Source organism: Folsomia candida, unplaced genomic scaffold, assembly GCF_002217175.1.
Source record: "Folsomia candida strain VU population unplaced genomic scaffold, ASM221717v1 Fcan01_Sc002, whole genome shotgun sequence".
NCBI lineage: Eukaryota > Metazoa > Arthropoda > Collembola > Entomobryomorpha > Isotomidae > Folsomia > Folsomia candida.
Genome location: NW_019091194.1, coordinates 13,183,396 through 13,202,833, shown reverse-complemented (window position 1 = coordinate 13,202,833; position 19,438 = coordinate 13,183,396). Strand labels below are relative to the sequence as shown.

General features: G+C 38.3%; 1 protein-coding gene across 1 annotated transcript; it reads right to left on the bottom strand.

Annotated features, from left to right (window-relative positions):
* Positions 1-6,429: 6,429 nt before the first annotated feature.
* Positions 6,430-16,201, bottom strand: LOC110843469 (homeobox protein Nkx-2.1). The gene is made up of 8 exons (XM_022089434.2): positions 14,868-16,201; positions 13,668-14,216; positions 12,974-13,119; positions 10,384-10,479; positions 9,641-9,662; positions 9,498-9,559; positions 8,985-9,164; positions 6,430-8,767 (listed from the first exon to the last, which is right to left on the bottom strand). The coding sequence occupies exons 2-8, from the start codon at positions 14,128-14,130 to the stop codon at positions 8,528-8,530; spliced, it is 1,209 nt and encodes a 402-aa protein (XP_021945126.2). The 5' UTR covers positions 14,131-14,216; positions 14,868-16,201; the 3' UTR covers positions 6,430-8,527.
* Positions 16,202-19,438: the final 3,237 nt, after the last annotated feature.

The window sequence follows — 19,438 nt, the reverse complement described above, 5'->3', positions numbered from 1 at the left end:
ACGAGATGATGAGCCCACCCGAGTAAACTGGTCGGTTGGTTGGTGGGGATTCAATATTTGAGATCCACACATCTCAAACTCATGGATCACATCAAACACGATCAACTTTTGACATGGTCCAATATCAAAGTTTCAACCCCACACATACGCACACACACATTTACCTCTCTGATTCACCTTTCAGTCCATTTTGATTGCTTTGAATGATGATATCAAATTCCATGCTGATGATTATTATCGAGTGACACGATTCGTGCCCCATTTTGCATATTTACAAAATTCCTTAATACACACAGCGACAAACCTTTCATTCAAACTACATCATAATGTTCGAATTAACACTGCTACATATTTATTACGGAAGTATGTAGTGCTCAGTACAATCATATTATTTGTATCAGAGGTTCGGGTCCAGTAAATAAATACATTGTATGTGCATATTTTGTGGAGGGGATAAGTACGTGACTATACACGAGACATCATGATTAAAATTGCTTGGAATATTATTAACCACAACTCAACACTGTCCATCTTTCTTTTAATTTCTTTAAATCTAATCCGAATCCGAGGCGACATTATCTTCAATCAGCCGCTTTCCATAATTCTACCCCTGTCAACAACCTCTTTCTTGGCTTGACTTTAAAATGCTGATGGTATTACATGCTTGGGGATTACTATTTTTCAGGTTTCTTGTGCTAAAATAAATCCATCGTTTCTTGCATCTTCTTGTCACTCTGTAAGTTGCTGCTCTGGGGCTGGTCACGATGACGTGATGTGAAGGAATAAAGAAAAATTGTCAACTTTAGTTTGCCCTGCCTTGTTGATTTTTGGAGGGATGTGAAGTCGGAGAGAGTGAGTGGTGCCTGACGGGGAAACAAATTGACACCCTGCTGGGTTTCGGCTTGTTTATGGGCAACTGTTGGTTGATTTAATGAATGATTACGAAAGCCGAAATAATGGAAATACAACAGACGTGATGTTGGGAGAAAATAAATGGATGTCTTCATAATTATTTCAAAATCAACCTCATTAGCAAACCTCCCCGACTTAATAGCTGTCTAACAAATTATTACAACCACCCCAACAAATCCGAACAAGTGGATGGGGTTATTCGTGCGTGTTTTATTTTAATTTAATGAATCATCTGACTTTTTGCTGTGAAATTTCCTATATAATCCTATTTTTCTAATATTAATCAAATATGTGCATCATTTGAAGGCAGAATTTATGCAGAAAATTGCGTCATAGTTAAATATAGGTATGAAAGTGTAGTAAGCTTGTTGAACTATACTGACATGATGTACAAAGGTTGTACAAAGTAAAAAGTGGCTGTCATGTCACTGCTCATATGCACATTTATTTATGTACATACGTACGTTTTTTGACTGATGAAGTCATTTATTATGTAGAGTTTATATTTGCAAATAAAACAAAGAAAAAGTTTAATCTTTCACAGTAGTGTGCGCATATTTTTATAATTGATTAAGCACGTCGAATAATTGCATTTAGTCGGTAATAATGACACGGAGAATAGTCTGTAATGAAATCTCAAATTAGTTTGTTGAAAAAGCTTGGATTAAGAAAGTCTCTTATTCCCCCCTTGCACATGTTTATTTATTTCCGTCTCATCAATTATAGGCAAACACCTGCCATTCTTATTTACCTTCGAATAAGACAAAAATGCGTTATCTCATAGTTTGTTTAGGCATCATTTTACAGTGATTTTTCTTTCTTCAGAACATCCAATAACCTGCAATACGTACGTCTTGCTTCATTTTTCATGCGTTTGTTAAAGAATTCCTCAAGATTATTTCTTCTCGTTTTGCCGTTCGTTTCTTCGTTCGTTCGTTCGTGGTCCTCTTGAGCCCACTTGATGGCTCACCTTCATTTACACGGCTTCTGTGCGAGGCACTTAGTAATTCAAATTCTTACCTCATCTTACCTTCTAGCTATGTAGACTCATCATCAAACACACAATTCATCGCATTCGTCTACCATCGTTGGACATGGGAGCAGAGGAGCTTTGTGCGACTCATTGTTGACACTCCAATCCAGTACGTCTCATGTGGAGGCAGCCTAGTTAAATAAATGGGACGTGAAAGATTTAAATGGACAGTGATTTTATTTGATGGCAATAAAACTACAGCAGAGATGAAGAACGTGTGTGCAACCCTTCATCACAATAATAATACGAGTTGAGGTTTGGAGGTTGTCCTACTGGTTGCTGCGTGCAGATCAGAACAAGGGAGCCATGACAGTTTTATTGTGATTATGCAGCAGATTTTCCTTCAAGTGGTGAGAACATTAGCATGAAAATTTGATAAGATACGATGTATACGGAATACACTTGCCCCTCACTTGAATACGAATCTGGTGGCTGATATATACCACCTAGTGCTACATGCATGTACATACTCCCATCTCTCCTCCTCGTCGCCACTCGTGGCTGATGTGATGAGATGGCAAACTTACAAACTGTCAACTTAAAATAGTCAAGTGCAGTAGAAATATTTAAACAGACAGGTATAATCTACTCATTGCCACTCAGAGTCAACTCGCCTTCTTTTAGATTGTATTAAATTTTTAGCAAGAACAAATACTTTTTAAATTGGTCGATGACTTAATGATTTGTTTATGAATGACTGACTCTCGTATCAATCACATTTCCACCAAGGAAGGCCTGCCTTGTTTTCAATAAACACAACAACTTATCAAAATGGCATCGAATAAAATAAAGAGAAACTACCAAGACAAACACGTTTACAGAGCTAGTGGTCTGGTAGCAGTGGCGATAAATTCGGGAGAAAGTTGCTCCGCATGTCACTCACACGCCTACCTACCACGCCACACATCTCCAAACAGTCGTCCATTATGTGAAGATACTCGAATGTATGTATTCAGCGACAAAAGATAGCCAACAAGTTTTGGCCATTGCTATCAACAAATATGTCATGTGCGGTCCAGATATGTTTTTTTATAGTTTCTTCCTCAATAATATGGAATAGGTGATGCTGCATTCAATTTTTTGTTGAACCTCTACAAGTCCAACAATATCCACATCACTCTCAAATCTTCGTGTCCACCAACCGAATATTATGCTCGAGTACTGATATTATGATGCCCAAACCCAACAAGGCGAGCAGCATCGGCAGTACGAAGGAAGGGATAATAATAACCATTTCATTTTATGCCAAACCACACTACTGCCAGGACCCCATGCAACAAAGGACTGTCCAGTCCAACTTGAGTTGGCATTTGAATCACAATTGAAGAGTTGAGAAGGAATTATCATTCAGGAAAAGGCGTCGCTTTGTAAGCATGGAACGCACGCTCCGAAAATCCGGCACAATATGGAATCCGGAATTGATTAACTCGTCATGGATCTTGCTCATTATTTGGTTGACACTGGCACACACTCTGGAAGAAATAGCATCATTATTATTCTAATTCGAATGCACGGGCTGCGAATATTGACCCTGTTATTACCCCGCGACGGCGGAACATTATTCACCCTGGTGTTCTCACTCTGTGGAAATATATAGAAATAGGAATAATACGCATCCGCTATGCGACTGGTGGTGATGTCCGTGTGGTTGGTCTTTGTTGGTTTATCCTTCGAAGTGGATTTGACGGCGATCAGCTTGGTTGGCATATTGTTCCTTCGTTCAGTCGGTGAATGAAGCGTTGAGCAGGTTCGGTTGGTTGGTGGATGGGAAGTGAGATGGTTCATGTTGGCCTTTGTTTTTAATTTTAGGATGATGAGGATAAAAGAAATGGAATGACGCTTTATGACAGCTAAATAATGCAGCAATAAATCCAACATCACCTCCTTGAATGAACATGACAAATTTACTCGCATTATTATGCAAGTCTCATGTGCAAATATAAATTCAGGGATAGACAGCGGCAGACTTATGTTTATTCAGATAATCTTAAAAGTGCCAAAATAAAATTACGTGTGATGAAAATGACAACGACATTAATCCGTATTTTAAAAAAATATTCAAAATACTTATGATACGAATTTTTAAATTAATAATTGTGCATGTGTTCAATTCGTCGTCTGCTTACATATCTACATCCATGACAATACTACATACACATGTACATACGTATGGGTATATATGTACATACAACTAAATATTTAGGTACAATATACACAACTTGCTGCAATTGCCACTGCTCTTTTTACCGTGGACATATTATCAACGACAGATTACACCAACTTTAGGGTTTTCTCACTGGACTTATTCCATTCTTATGAGCAACACAATTGAACAAAGTCATGGATTATGATTATTTGAAAATCTTTACCTTGTCGAATGTAGAAAACAGATGAGATAATCACAACAGCAGCGATAACCTTCTTCAACAGATTTAACAAATGTAAAGCAAAACGGACATTTAGCCGATTTTGATTCAACCTCACAACAAAACGCATTATTTCATGCCCAGTCAGACGGGTATACGGAAAGAATGAGTGAGAAACTGCAACCAATAAACGAACACAGTAACAGAAGCAGAACAATTGAAAATTCGTATACACACAGACATACAGAAGCCAGACCTACGTATGTACGTACATATGTGCATACGTATTTAGAGGAGCGAGAGATACAGAAATTCTTGTTGACTCATCTTTTTATTATTGAATACTGCCCACACTTAAATGTTCATTACATCTTTTTTAGACAATTAGCTCCATATTAAAAATTTGTGGAGCCAAGTCCATCACCTCACAATTCACAATCATGCATGTATTCAAAATTGTTTCAATGTCTCGATTCTTTGTTGGGGCATTTTCATTCATTCATAATTTTCGTGTTCCAACATCATCATTGTACCTTTTTCTACAGATGCTGCACGCATTGCATTGACAGCATAGCTTCGAGGGTGGTACTAAACAATGAAATTTCTCCAAGACGAAAATGTTGTGAAATGCAACTCAATGAAAATGTGGATTCAATTTTTTATTGTTTTTTATAATAAATTCATGATCCATTCATCAACTTCTCTCCTCCGTTTCCCATCATGTCTCTGAATGTACTGTCCATATGATAGATATGCATTTGCAACCCTTGCCAAAATGTTTGATTCAAGTCCAATGCGTGCAATAGAAAGTGTATGCATTTAGAGCCTGCGACACAATATATACCTAAACGTTTTGCTGAACTTAATTTGTAAAATGTTGATCAGATAGTTGGCATGATTGCAAACTTGGGAATATCAGCGCACTAAGGAACGCGATTATATAAAGAAATCAATAATTTGTGTTGGCTACACATACTTACATAAATTGAGGTTTGAAAGGGCACCTCGAAAAGCAAATCTCATCTCATCACTTGTCACTCATTGTGGAGTAGTAAAACAAATTTTATTGACGTGAACTCATCCATATCTAAATTTAACTTATTATTTCATCGACGACGAACAACAGAAGTCCAAATAAGGATCACTTGTTAGTTAATAATATGATTCTAGAATGGTTGCTTGCACGACAGAAATGAACTAACCAAATTGGTGATAGATATTATTTCATCATTGTGTTTCTAATGGGCGAATGCAGAAATTATAGATAATTAAAAGTTAAAAAAGACGCAGAAATACATATTTATTTTGGACTCATTTTGTAAACTATCCTCTACAAACTGCCTTTAGCGAATTATTCAGAAGTCAACCATAAGCTAAATTTGTGCTCTCGCAGCAAAGGGAAAGCAGTGAAGGATAAAATCAACTTGGTCTGGGTTGACTGGTCTTCAAACGGAATGAAGTGACTTGTACCACGGAATAATAAACTTTCGGAAACGATGGAGGGAGAATTCGGTGCGGTGGGGTTGAGGAAATATCAAGCACGAAGGATCTCACCAAACCGAGCCCATTCTCCTCAGCAGCAGCAGCAGCGAGGCATTGTATCTCAACAATTGTGTGCGCTGAGCCTTGGTGACGACGGGAAAGGAACGTGATGATGATACGATGATGGCGTGTCGCGAAGGGCTGGATATTGAAAAATATTGAATGCATAGCGATGCCGTATTATGATTAAATCTCCGCAGGTTTCCTTACCTCCATTATCCCTGATAATCAATCTGGAAAATTTCATTGCGATTCGGATGCATAAGTTCAATTGCACTTCTACTCTTACTTTCTTCAATTTCATGTCACTTGATCGCCTCTCGTGCTACTTGGCCAAAGTCACATTTCCCACAGTTTATATTACCCATGCATAGAAAAGCGATTTATTCAAGAAAAACTTATTATAAGACTTTTTTTCTCTTCCTCTGTTCTTACAATTGTGTTATTTTATTGGAACTTTATTATTACTCGATGCAATGCAATTCATTAATATAGAAAATTCATGAGATCGTAAACATGATTTAATTTGCAGGATGAATATTGCAAGAAGAAAGTTCCGAGTGAGTGAAAACTTTAGACATTAATCAAATGACAAAGGTTTATTATTATTTCGGGAAACATTTCATGTAGAACACAAGATATAAATGACTAACCCTGTAACAATAGTTAACTAATTAATTATTTGTATGATGTTACTCATATATTCGGGTCTAGGGTAGCTCGTCGAAAACATGGTCGTCGAAAGAGTAACTCGTCGAGGACGAGTCGTCTGAAGGGTAACTCTTCATTTGGGCAAGTGGTCGAAAATAATACTTGTCGAGAGTATTTTTTTAAATAAAATACGATTCTAAATATAAATTATAATTTTATAAAATAACATTCACATGAGAACTCTCAACAAGAATGCCAAACCGCCTGTTCCAGGCCCCCAGTGCATTATTGGTTCTGGAAATATTCTCTAATACACCCTGGTGCACATTCCAGAAGAGTATTGGAAACATTAGTGGATCGTACACTGTACCGATGTAGGTTTTTTGAACATAACTAAAAAATTCATCCAGTTCGAGTTTAGTTTGACCCTTAAATTGAGCGATACTTTAAATTCTCGGAATGCCACTCTTAAATCATCGGGCTGAACAATAATGTCATTGTAACGTCTTGGTCGTACTGGTTCTTTAAATTGGGTGTCAAATGTCTAAACAACGCTTGAGTATAGTGAAAATGACACCCGTGAAGTACGGCCTCTGGAAATGTGTCCTGTACAGCTTTTATTTCAGCTTGTTCAAAATCCATCAGAACAGTTTATCTTCAAATTTAGGTTCGTAACAGTAATTTGACATTTTAAATGTAAAAGATAAGGGTAAAAAGAATAAAACTATCCTCCCAATTACGGCTGTGTAGTATTTTGGAATGTCCGCAGCGTATAGGTATATCCGTCCCACAATGCACATGTGCTGTGCATTCTTGTGAACTCATTATATATTGGTAGGTAAAATCAGTAAAAATGTTATATGAAATTCGACGAGTTTCATGCCACCTAAATTCGACGACTTGCCTTTCTGACGAGTTTTCCGTTCGACAAATTGATTTCGACGACTTGCCTTTTCGACGACATAGGATTCGACAAGTAACCCGTATCCCCATATATTCTGCTACTATGTATAATGTTGAATTAAGTACTATAAGTATGATTCAAATCTACAACGTGGCTAATGTTATTACTATTTATACACATTATTAGTTGAATTATTTATTTACATGCGGATGGCGGATGCACGAACCCATACACGATTATAAGAGGGTTGAAACTTTGACGCGTAAGCATAAACTACGACGGTTTTAATTTTCTTGAGAAGTGTTTAGTAGATAAATTCGGCTACACACACAGTTGTACTTGCGATGATATACATAAGTATTTGTAGTTATTTCAATGTTTCACTCCCTGTTCATGCTTGCTGCTGACTGAGTAATTTGTTTGTTCAATCAATGAAATTGCTATCGTTAGAGAGAGGGAAAGACTACAAAAATAACTACGACTTACTGGGTTGCATATACTGATAATAATAATACGGATTAGTAAATACCTTTCCTAATTTAATCACCAGGTTCATTTTACCCCAACTTAAGTAAGTCATTCAACCGTTATGCAAAGTTCACAAATTGGATTAATTGAATTCACTTCTCTGGGATCACCGCAGTTCTGTTTTGCCCTCATTAGATGCACTACCCGTTCGTGGGTATTACATCCTCCCTTTAGTATGGCGTGAGTCACTAGAAAATCCAGTGTTACTCTTCAGCATCATAACTCGTAACTATGAACTCGTAAGCACATAATAACACACCACAGACACAAATCCTTTAATAGAGAGTTAGTTGGCCAACCATTAACTCAATATAAGCTAGCTGATGAGAACAGATAAGACAGAAATGGAGTGTATTCTGATTGTGAAAGCACTGGGGTAATGTGAAACAATTATTTCACCATTTAACTACTTTGCAAGTTCGTACTAATTGTCCATCACTTTGTTGAGGAGAAAAGGTAATATTTCATCACCGATCGCATGGACGACTTTCTCTTCTCTTGCCAGGACTAACAGGGCTTGATTGGTTGGACTACGCTGCTTCACAAACTTGCTTTTGAGCAAGATTTGGGAAAGCGGACATGAAAATCGATTTACCATGCCCGGGACTGCAGTGGTGGCAAGTAAGTGGTGGAACACATTAGCCCCTGTTGCTGATGGTGTTGTTGCTGCTGATGATGAGGAAGTCCATGGTGAGATCCCATTCCAAGCGTCGGAGTCAGTGAGTGTCTTTGATAGCTTCCAAGAGCTGCGAGGGAACCAGATCCGCCCAATGAGCCGCTTCCGGTACAGGCTGCTGATGTTTGGTGGTAGAAGGACACCATTGAACCGCCCTGGCCAAGAAACATTGTTACATATTAATCCATCCAAATCTACGCTTCTTATAGCAACGGTATGGTCAAAGAGGTTTGAAGACAAGTAAAATTATCTCGATACTAGCAAAACTGTATTTATTGGTTGCTGATCCGTGTCATTGTTACGTAATGCAATACGATCAAAAGCCATATGTATGTAATTGTCATATTAGACAAGGACAAAGGCTTCACTCACCTGTGAACAGTTTGGCATCCCAATCGAGGACTGTGAATTGGGGGAAATCGAGTTGCCAATGTTGCTGACAACTGACCCAGAGGACGCAACACTTCCGCCCGAAGTGCTATTTCCATCCCCATTGCTACACGGTTTACCGTCTTTCACGAGAACGGGTACAGCCACTCGCCTCGGAGAACTCTGTCCAACAAAGCAAACCACAAAATGAGTGTTTATTGATTTCTTTTCCTCTATCAAAACATCACAGACAATCCGCGTCATTGGGATTTATGCTGCGAGGCGTTTTTACCAGAATTGCTAGAATTAGTAGATCAACGCATGGCCGGACGTTCACAAACGTCAAGTAAATACACAAGTAAACCAATAATAAGACTGAAGCAATTGGCTAAATCATGCATGTGCCAAACTGCTGGTTTAATTTCTACGGCTAGTTCGTAATAATATTTTTACAAGAAATAAAAATAAATAAGCACCAAATTATAAAGGTACATAAGAAAGAAGACACCCACGCACCTGGCTATGATTGGTCTCAGCCATCGCCTTCTCCTTTGCTTGCCTCTTGCATTTGTACCGATCTATCAAGAGGCACAAATGGATATAAGAATAATAAACCACAAAAACTCCACTGTCAAAAGTAAATCACATTCGAAACTCACGATTTTGAAACCAGATCTTAACCTGTAAATAAAAAATATGTAGAGAATTAGGACACAAAGCCACCATTGGTTACATCAACACAAGTACGGCAGCATTTTGTCAAGTGCAAAAGTATTTCTATTTATTTAAGTTATTCCCCATCATCACATCATCATCACGGTTGTCTGGTGACTTGTGATGACTCGTTGATTTTAAAACCAACCCCCGCAACTAAATCCAGAATGAAGGTAACGCATTATTAAACAAGTGGACCACACACTGTAAATCCATTCCAGCAGTGATGACAACAATTATTTGACAACAATTATTTGCTCCTTGGTATTAGTGCATAGAATGCAGGTGAGCAAAATAGAAAGGACAACTCAAACTAGACGTCAGTCAGTTCAACAAAATGAAACTCGAGATACCCAAAAGACACTTGACTCGGCTCAAAATTCTTCAGCCCTGCGTATATCATTGCAGTAGATCTACATATACATCCCTTATTCTTCCCTTATGCATACCTCAAACCCTTGGTGCTGCATACACAGATTAGTATATTTATGAGTTTTCATAATCGACCCTTCGTTAACTATGTAGTATCCTTAGTGAGCTGGTAAAATTGTATACGTTACAAATACAATTTACGATATAGGGCTGTATGGTCCATAATTTAACATATCTTTTACCCAACCCATAATTGTATGGATATTTGCATATATGTACGTATGAAACAATAAAACCGAATTGTGTGTAATATTACCTGAGTCGGGGTCAAATGAATCAAACTGGCGAGGTGTTCTCTTTCCGGTGCAGACAAGTATTTTTGTTGTTTGAATCTTCTCTCCAGTTCGTACACCTGTGAAACAAAAGGTAATTACATGAAAAACTATAAATATGTATGACAAACTCTGTACATTAAAAATTCATGGAAGATTTTGTCAATAAAATAAACATATTGGAACATCAGCAACAGGGCTCAAGTCCAAAGTAGACAAATCCTATTAAGTATTTATTTATTTTGCAGGATATACGCTGCCTCTTTACGTACATATCTTACAAGAAAATGGTGACGAATTTGACTGGTAAATCGGATAATGCCATTCAGCTTTCACTCAATATTATCACCAACTTTATTTTCTTTGGGTGACCTCACAGCTCACAATGCTAATCCGCCTTGCTTAGTTTACATGATAGCTCCAGATTACAACTGGTACCGTTTACCCCTCTTTAGCTACGCTCAGATAAGCATCACAACAGAGCCTGCTTTTTTCAAGACAATTAGTTCAACCTTTTGGGCCCTCCATTTGAGAAGAAGAAGAGAAAAAGTAACAAACACAAACATCAAGAGGAGGTTAAAAGTGAGACTACAATGCGATGATGTTTATTATGATAAGTTTCAATTGATATTTGTTCACTCACAGAAAGAATTTATGAATGACTGGATGAGGAATGCATTTAAAGTTTACCAGAGCAAAATCAGCACGATTGAACGAGTTTGAACATGAAGGTAAAAAGGAGAGAGTGGAAGGGAGGGAGAGAGGTAAAGAAATTGCTGCGAATCGAATAAGCAGAATAAAATATCTCAAGTCCCATCTCTCTCTTTCGACATCTCCATTATCACACCAAGATCAACACGGAGGAGACCACGACCCGAAACTTGCGGTTGACTGAATTTCAATTGAAGGATGATAAAAGGTTTCATGAGTCGGAAATCTAAATGAGGAGAAAGATTGGATACGATGATTCACCATCACATGCAGCAGTAGATCAATCCATATGTAATTGTACCAGATTTTACACATTTCACCGCATATTATTATTTCATCAGGTGAGTCTGAATGCATGCACTACGTTATTTTATTATGTAATGTATAAGATCATCTTTTAAGCTAAAAAGAGAGTATATTTTTCAACTGAGAACCAAGTACGATAGGATTGCAGGCATGTTAAAGGAACAAAATCGAACTATATGCATCATGTTTTCTGATATATGTACGTGTATCGTTATTGATGCCTTTATTAAAGGTGTGGGAGTTTTTTTTACTGCATTCAAGAATCAAAGGGATTTAAAAAGTATTTAATGTTGCTCAATGAGTGATATTTTTATCTCACATGATCAAACTTTTACCTATCTACAACAACGCAGTAAGTTCAAGTGCCAAAACACCAGTATAAGAAATCAATCAGACGGATTGTCCCCTATTTTTGAACCGTTAAATTGTTGAATGTTGATTGAGTTCAATTTCATGTATTTGCAACCAACCAAACACAAACTAATGGAACCAGACCTAACCCTTCTGTCTGTCTGTTCAAATTCGACTGCCCATTATTTGCTCGTCTTTTCTCCACAAATTCAACCACCCATCGTTGAATCCAGCAAGGAAATCACCATCGTCATTATATAATGTGCGCCTTCTACTGGTTCAACTCCTCCATAGTTAAGCTCATCAAACAAGATTTAAAAGCATTATTCTGCACTTAGAAAGGGCTTACACAAAATGCTCATTGTTTAATGTAGAGAGTGAGATAGAATCTAAAATCTAGATTTTGTACTTTGCGATAATGTGGCGTGACGAATTTAGTCATTTGCTGGAAAAATAGAGCAAAACTGTTTGCACTAGACTTTGGGCTTTATTATTACTTAAATTTGTAGATTTTAGAGATACCGGGTTTGAATCATTCTCCCGACCCAGCCAGTCGTCCCTTTTACGCATTAACTCGTGCTTCTTGTCTTGCTTTAGTAAATGAATTCTTTCTCTCCAAAGAGAGCTGTCTCTGTTTTGTTTTAGATAAGTTTACACACAGCGCAAACTTGGCTTCACAACAGAGTCAAGGAAAAGCGGAGAAGGAAAAGTTAATGAGTTGAGCAAATTTACACAGAGACGCGAGCGAGCGAGGAAGCTTTTACTCTGTCGTCTGACTTTCTCTGATAAATGCACGTAGCAATAAGTCCAAGCAAGTCTTTCAAATTTGACTCGTTTCCTCCCTGCCTCGTTATTTTCCGACTCCATTTAGCAAATGAAGCACGCTGAATAGAAACTTAAACAGAATGAGATAAATCTCTTCGCCTCCGTGAATATTATTTGCCCAGAGATGAAATGAGATTTATTATAAAAGGTTAAAAATGAAAATCAAATGTCATAATTATAATCCAATTTCTTCTCAGCAACGCAAAGACTTATTACAAAGCTTATCCAATTAAATTAACGAGCATATAATGAGATCACCATTATTTATTACTTGCTGGATATGCATTATGATGATTTAAGTACTCAACTGGTGACTTGATGTTTTGTTCATTGCATTTACTAAGCTAGAAATAACGATATCCTGTTATCTTGTGGACCTACCTGTGCTTGGGTGAATAAAACACGGCGCTTTCTCCGCTGAGCCAAAGGGAACTGCATGGGCTTCGTGTCAGGCCCCATGTTGCCCAATCCCGACATGCCCGAGACGTTCATGTTCATTCCCCCGGACGAGTTCATGATCCTGGAGACTGGTGGAAAATAAAATCTCAATTAAAAAGCAAAACTTGCTCCCACATTTGTCAAGGGAAATAAGCAGCAGCAGCAGACTATTAAAATGTCAGTATTGATTTGAAAAGCAGGAGGAATGGGAAGGAGACGATGGTTGTGCAAACGTGAGATGTACTCAATTTTACAAATAGATGACATCATTCAATTGCAGGCCGTATTGTTTGGACCCCATCCATTGTGGTGGGTTAAATTCTACACTCGTGGCTCAAATTGATTTGAGACAGGTCACGTTCCATTTATTTCTTTGAGAAAAAGCGTTAAGTTAGCACATTATGCAGTTTTATCATATATGCATACATAGACGAGTACACATACATCTTTCTATACATATATCCACGTTTTTTTTCGGAAACGATGAACAAGATTAACCACGACGTTGGCAACCCCCATTACTGCAAAGTGAGGAAAGGCTCACTCGTGCATTCTAACCGAACGCTTCCAGGATTGTAACCGGGATTGAGGAAGAAAGCAGGAAGACTTGTATTGACAAATAATTGGAAGGACATACTTGCGGAAAACCGATCAGTTGGGGGAGCTCCATACCATCCAGCGGAAGCTGAATTCATGGAATTTCTGATATCGGCCCCATAGTGACCACCCATTCCGTGGAGATCGCCGTTGCAGTACTGCGGAAAGGCTGCAGCCCCCGGATGGGGCAATTGGGGAACGTGCATGTAGGGGGAACTAGAAGGGACGTTCATGGCTGCGATCACTGTCGACACGGGGGACTGAGATCCACTGTTGATCTGTTCTGCTGAGGGGATTTGGAGGTGGTGCAGATGGTGGTAGGGCGACGGGGGTGTGGGGGCAGATGAGCAAGTGTCCGGTGAGGTGAGTTGTGACAGGGTGTGACCTCCTTCGAAACCAAGCCCTTTGCTGATTCGGTACGATTCTTCGAGAGGACTTAGAATATCCGTGACAGAAAATGGTGTTGAGTGTGAGTGAGAAGAATGTTTGGGGCTTAACGACATGGCAGGCTCCCTTCTTCGAAGGGAGGCGAGCTAGGCAATGGTAACGCCAGATCGGAACCGTTGATGGCAAGGATAATGTTGTGAATCTGAAATAGTTCATAAATATTCGAGAACATGACAAAATTATTAAAAATTTAATATACAGATAGACTTGAAGAAATGAACAATAATTTGTTAATATTGGTGGTTAAAGGGGGAGAGTGAGACAAATGAATTCATCCTCATTAATTAATTAAACTTGTATTCATCTTTTTATCTATTTTTGCTGTATAATGAAGCTTGAACTTTATGCAACGCTTATAACTTATTTTAGGCTTAAATACTTGTTATAATTTTACAGCATTATTACAAATGTGATACAATACAATATTGGTAATTGGTTTTCCACTTGAGATATTTAGTAGCAAGCAGGAGTGGTGGTTGAAGTGGATCTACCTACGTAAATTACTGGATCATGTTTAGAGAGTCCAGTGAATGAGCATCATATTTATGCATAACTGAAGCTGTATTGTTCAGTTGGAAGTAAGTTCCGGTCAAACACCCGGATAGACAAATACTTTCTCTCCTCTCAAAATTGATACCTCTTCATATTTGGCCCATCATTTTCCGACTTGAAGATTACTTAATTTATAAAGTCGCACTTCATTTTCCCCCTGAAGTGGAACCTCGTCGTTTTCTGTGCTTTCCACCACAAAAGTACCAAACTCTAAAGAATGGGTTAAAACGAGATATCTTACCGAACTGAATTGGAGAGTTTGATCGAAGAATGAGTATTTGTTCACTTCACATCAAGTGAGAAACAAGAGTTGCGGATATTTTGTGTCTGGTCAACTCGAGTGTCTCATCCAGTTTATTAAGCCTCACTTGATGAATGCACTTATGAATAGTACAATACGAAGACATGAGTGAATCACTGATAGACGAACCAATGTTCTTAATAAGTTTGAATTACTAATTGAGTGACTACTATGATGAATTTATTTCCAGAACACTTTACTGTCGCCGCAGCGAGTAGACTCCCCAATTTATAAAACAATGCGAACTATGCTGAATTTCAACCTCTTATGAACAACGGTTTCGATAATGTTCAAACTACAACCACTTTAAATTAATCCTTGTTTGCTTCTTGTCTCTGTCCAGATATAATAATTGGACGATGTTTTATAAATAGTACATTATGTGTATTAGATAAGCCTGTGCATGTCTCACTTTCTCACTCTTTCATCACTATTGTTAAGTCAAGATGTGCAAATTTTATTGGAACGATGGTGCGTGTTGGGGGCAAGAGTATATATTTTGATTGTTTTCAAGTAGCCAATCGTCAAGTTCTCCAGAAGAGGAGCAGCAGAATAAGTAAGTAGAGTTCGGAGTGGTCTGAGAATTGGATGATGTTGTGTTATGGAGTAATCTCGAAATTCAAGTTCAATCCAACGAAGTTTGGAGATTTGAAGAAGGTGCTTTAGATTAGGTAATTGTCTAATGAGTAGGCCCTCTTCTCACAAGAAGCCAAATACTCTCAATCTCACTCGACTCAAAGCTCTGCACTCACTACGCACTTGCTTTCAAATGGCGTTCGGTCGGACTTCAGTTGGATATTGAAATGTGGGCTGAGATTCAAATCCTTTCCTTTTCCTCTTTCTCTCTCTCTCTCGCTGGTTATAAGTGCTGGAGAAGGACAGCAGCAGCACTTTTATTTTCCGATGGGTTTCTACACCAGTTTAAGTTGGTAGGCTTAACCCTTGCTGGTTGCTCTCAGTCTCACTCCAAGTGTTTAAGTACGAGTGGATTGGATAGCTTCGATGGATTGGATGGCTTCTGTTCTCGTATTCTGCCTTCGGACGAGAGAACTATAGTCCATCACCCTTAAATCTCGTTATTCTCCCAGCACAAAGCCAACACTCAAAAACTCGAATGGGATTTTATATTTATTGTTGTGCTTCTCCAATTCCGAGGCCTGTCTGCTATGGTGTAAAAGATGTGATGCAGTCGTGTTCTTCCACCAACGGACTCTGACTAATCCTCGACAACAGTTAGCGTAGTTGATGATGAATGTGAAATGCACCCTGTCTGTTAAGGAGATGGGCTGATGGGGTGGTGGATGGGTGGATATGAGCTGTATGGGGAATAGTGCTACTCGTCCGTCTCTCAACAACTCTCTTGATTTGGTCCTTCAAATAATCCACTCACTCGCTCAGAGAAAGCCAAGCAGACCAAGCCCAGTCGCTCTGGATGACTTGGATGACTGGGACAAGGGCACTCGGTACCTTTCACCAGCATCCACTTACTTGCCCTTTTACAACCTCCTCTAATTTCTTGTTCAATCTCTTTTGAATTCAGATTACTGTTTCATCCCAAAGAAAACAATGCCGGATTACACCACGTTTTTTGAGTGAAAGTGACTTTCTCCTACAAAAAGATGAAATTGCATAGCCTTGTTTATCCACATTATGCAAAGGGACCGAGGGAAAAAGTAATGCTTGTGTTGGAAAAGGACTTGAGGAAGTGTCGCAAATACCCCCAAAGGAAGCTACCGTGTCAGTTTTCTAGAAATGCAAAGATGCCACAAGAGAATTTGAGCTACCTGCCCTCTTAGCTTGCTGCCCTTCTTATTGAACGACTTTAGATGATGAGAAGGAAGGATGGCTGGTTAGTTTTGGTTTTAGAGATGGAAAAGATACAAGAAGAAGGAGATATGAATGGATGGATGGAGGAGCACTTGAGGGGCTTGGAGACACGAGCAACGATTTGTTTGATTTGCTAGCTTCTTTCTTTGTCAAGAGACATTATGGAAGAGAGGACTCTCTGAGGGGGATGCCAAGAGGAGCTAATAACAAGTCTCTCGAGATACCAGAGGAGGATTTCCTACTCAACTGCACCAATGGATCCCTCGGTCGAGCTACGAAGGCGGTGATACACTCAAATGTTTCGGCCTTCCCCTTTCAAAATAACCGAAAACTCGCGAACGATTCTTTCCGGGCAGACAACTATTTCACAACCCAGTTTCCAAGTCACGCCAAGTGGCGGAGGGAGGCTTGGCTCCATTCTAAATAAATTGCTACATCAGAGAATCAAATTCTGATGCTCCTCATAATGATCGTGATGACGACAACGACGGCATAACGCGTCAGTCCTCTCGTCTCTGGCGTTCAACAGCGAAGCACATGGCGCATTTTCTAGTTTTAACTTTTCTGTAAATATATTGTCATCAATTCGACATTGTACATAATATTCATCCGTCGTCATCTCTCCGTCAAAAAACTATTCAAAACCTTCCATCATCAGTTCCTAACTGCTTTCACCAATGAAATAAAATACTGTGTAATTTTTTTCTAATTACTTTGGTCATTTGTATGAAGCATTTTTATGTATGTAATACAGAATAGCACAGAATAAAGGATTTAATACGTTGCATGATGCAATAAAATTAATGAATTCGTGTTACATGTATGTACAATCGACTATGTTAGCTGCTCGTCGATGTAAGCATCCAAATTTTGCTCATTACTGATGCCTCGTTCATGAAATTGTAGAACGGTCGATAAGGATAAGGATAAAGAGCGTAAAAGCGATGGTTTGGTGGCACAATGGACTGGCTGGTAGCCAGATTTAATAGTACATTTATTTGAATGAAATTCATTTCGGAGCCACAGCCCCTTAAACTTGAGTGCCATTATTGTATGCAACTGCTGATGTGATGTGGCACTTACTCGATTTTATGTTTCCATACAGAGTGGCTTCCCTTTCAATTTGTATGGGATTTTTGAGCTCTTTCATTAACATCTCCGAATCAGCTGCTGCACTTATTTCGTTTTCAACGTGAAGTTGGCAAGTGAAGTCGTCTTTATTCTGAGACTATTGTCCGATACTATATTTTGATGCTTTATACATAGTTCGCATGCTAGTTTGGAAGCATTTGATGTGCTCAATTGAAACAATGCAGGAATTGTGTATAGTCCAACAGCCCACTAATTAATTATTATTTTTAATGATGTTAAACAGTTTTTACCAATGCACATGTCTTGTTCAACTAAATTCAAAGTGAAACACATACCAAAAACACTGCAGTAATATCACAATAAGTAAAATAGTGAGGATGGCATTGCAATATAAAATGTCAGAAATTTGTGCTGAGAAATCTAATCCAAACAATCAAGAGCCTTTCATGAGTTTCACTTAACAAAGACCGAGTTAGCGTCGTGAGATCGAGTGCACCATCCAGTGAACGCCACGCGTAACAGTGCTTGGATTCTATGGGTAGAGCTGACAGAGAGCATGGCGTCCTCTCGAAGATTTTGGTGGTTGATCAAGCCATGAAATGAAAAGATGAGTTTCTCACGTGAAAATTTAACTCTGAGGATGAGAACAATTATGACAATCTAATATGTCTAAAATGAACTTGTTAAAAATAATCTAAAGCCCTTGTTAGGTTACTTGAAGTATACGTACGAGGTACATATATTTATAACTATAGTGAAAATATTGCAATCCAAAATTTACAAACTATACACTCTTCATTTTAATACAGCATTAGTAAGTATGATATAGTGACAAATTGTTTTTTAATGCATTCGACGTATTAAAGACAGATTTCTACATGTCGCTTATATTTCTAAAATGGATTATGTGCCCAATGCTTCCTCTTTGTACTGCTTGCAAGGACTATATTTTCCTCGTCAATTTCCCAACATAATTTCCAAGAAATTATATGACGTAGTTTATTTTGATTCAACATTGCTTGATGTCTGTATGTACATATGTATTGGACCGTGTCCCAACAACAGTAAATCTATTCCTTGGCCAGAATTGTAAAAACTTGTAAATCCAAAATCATGACTGTCATTCATGTCCGATTCAACCTTCGATTTTATTTTATTTTTTATCCAACATCAACAGCCTTATTCACAGGCATGTATGCATATCTATGGTTATGTATCTGCACTAAATCGCAAAAGGTGTTCAAATTTACTCTAATCTTGCCTTGAAATGCAATTATGGGAGAATCCACACGTCCTCTGCAATACCGAATTGAAACATTACCACTCACCTGCATTATCTCTCTGTATGATATTTCTCACTATCGTAAAAGATGCACCATTGCATCTTATTCATTAAAAAATGCAAAGTCATAGGATATTGAGAATTGGTTTGATTAATCGCCATTTAGTACAATGATGCATTGTTGTCATTTTTAAGTAGAGTTAAATTGTAAATAGTTGATGGTAATGAACAAAATCATATAAGATGCCACAATGGATAATAGGTCTTCATTCTGAATCAATGAGATGATCTGTGGTGAATATTTATCTGT

What these genes read in the sequence shown, in the direction of transcription:
- LOC110843469 (XM_022089434.2), bottom strand. Translation starts at nt 14,130, where the DNA reads ATGTCGTTAAGCCCCAAACATTCTTCTCACTCACACTCAACACCATTT. An exon ending in TTTTATTCACCCAAGCACAG is followed by an intron (nt 10,480 to 12,973) that starts GTAGGTCCACAA and finishes TTTGTTTCACAG; the next exon opens with GTGTACGAACTGGAGAGAAG. An exon ending in CTGAGACCAATCATAGCCAG is followed by an intron (nt 9,165 to 9,497) that starts GTGCGTGGGTGT and finishes TTTGTTGGACAG; the next exon opens with AGTTCTCCGAGGCGAGTGGC.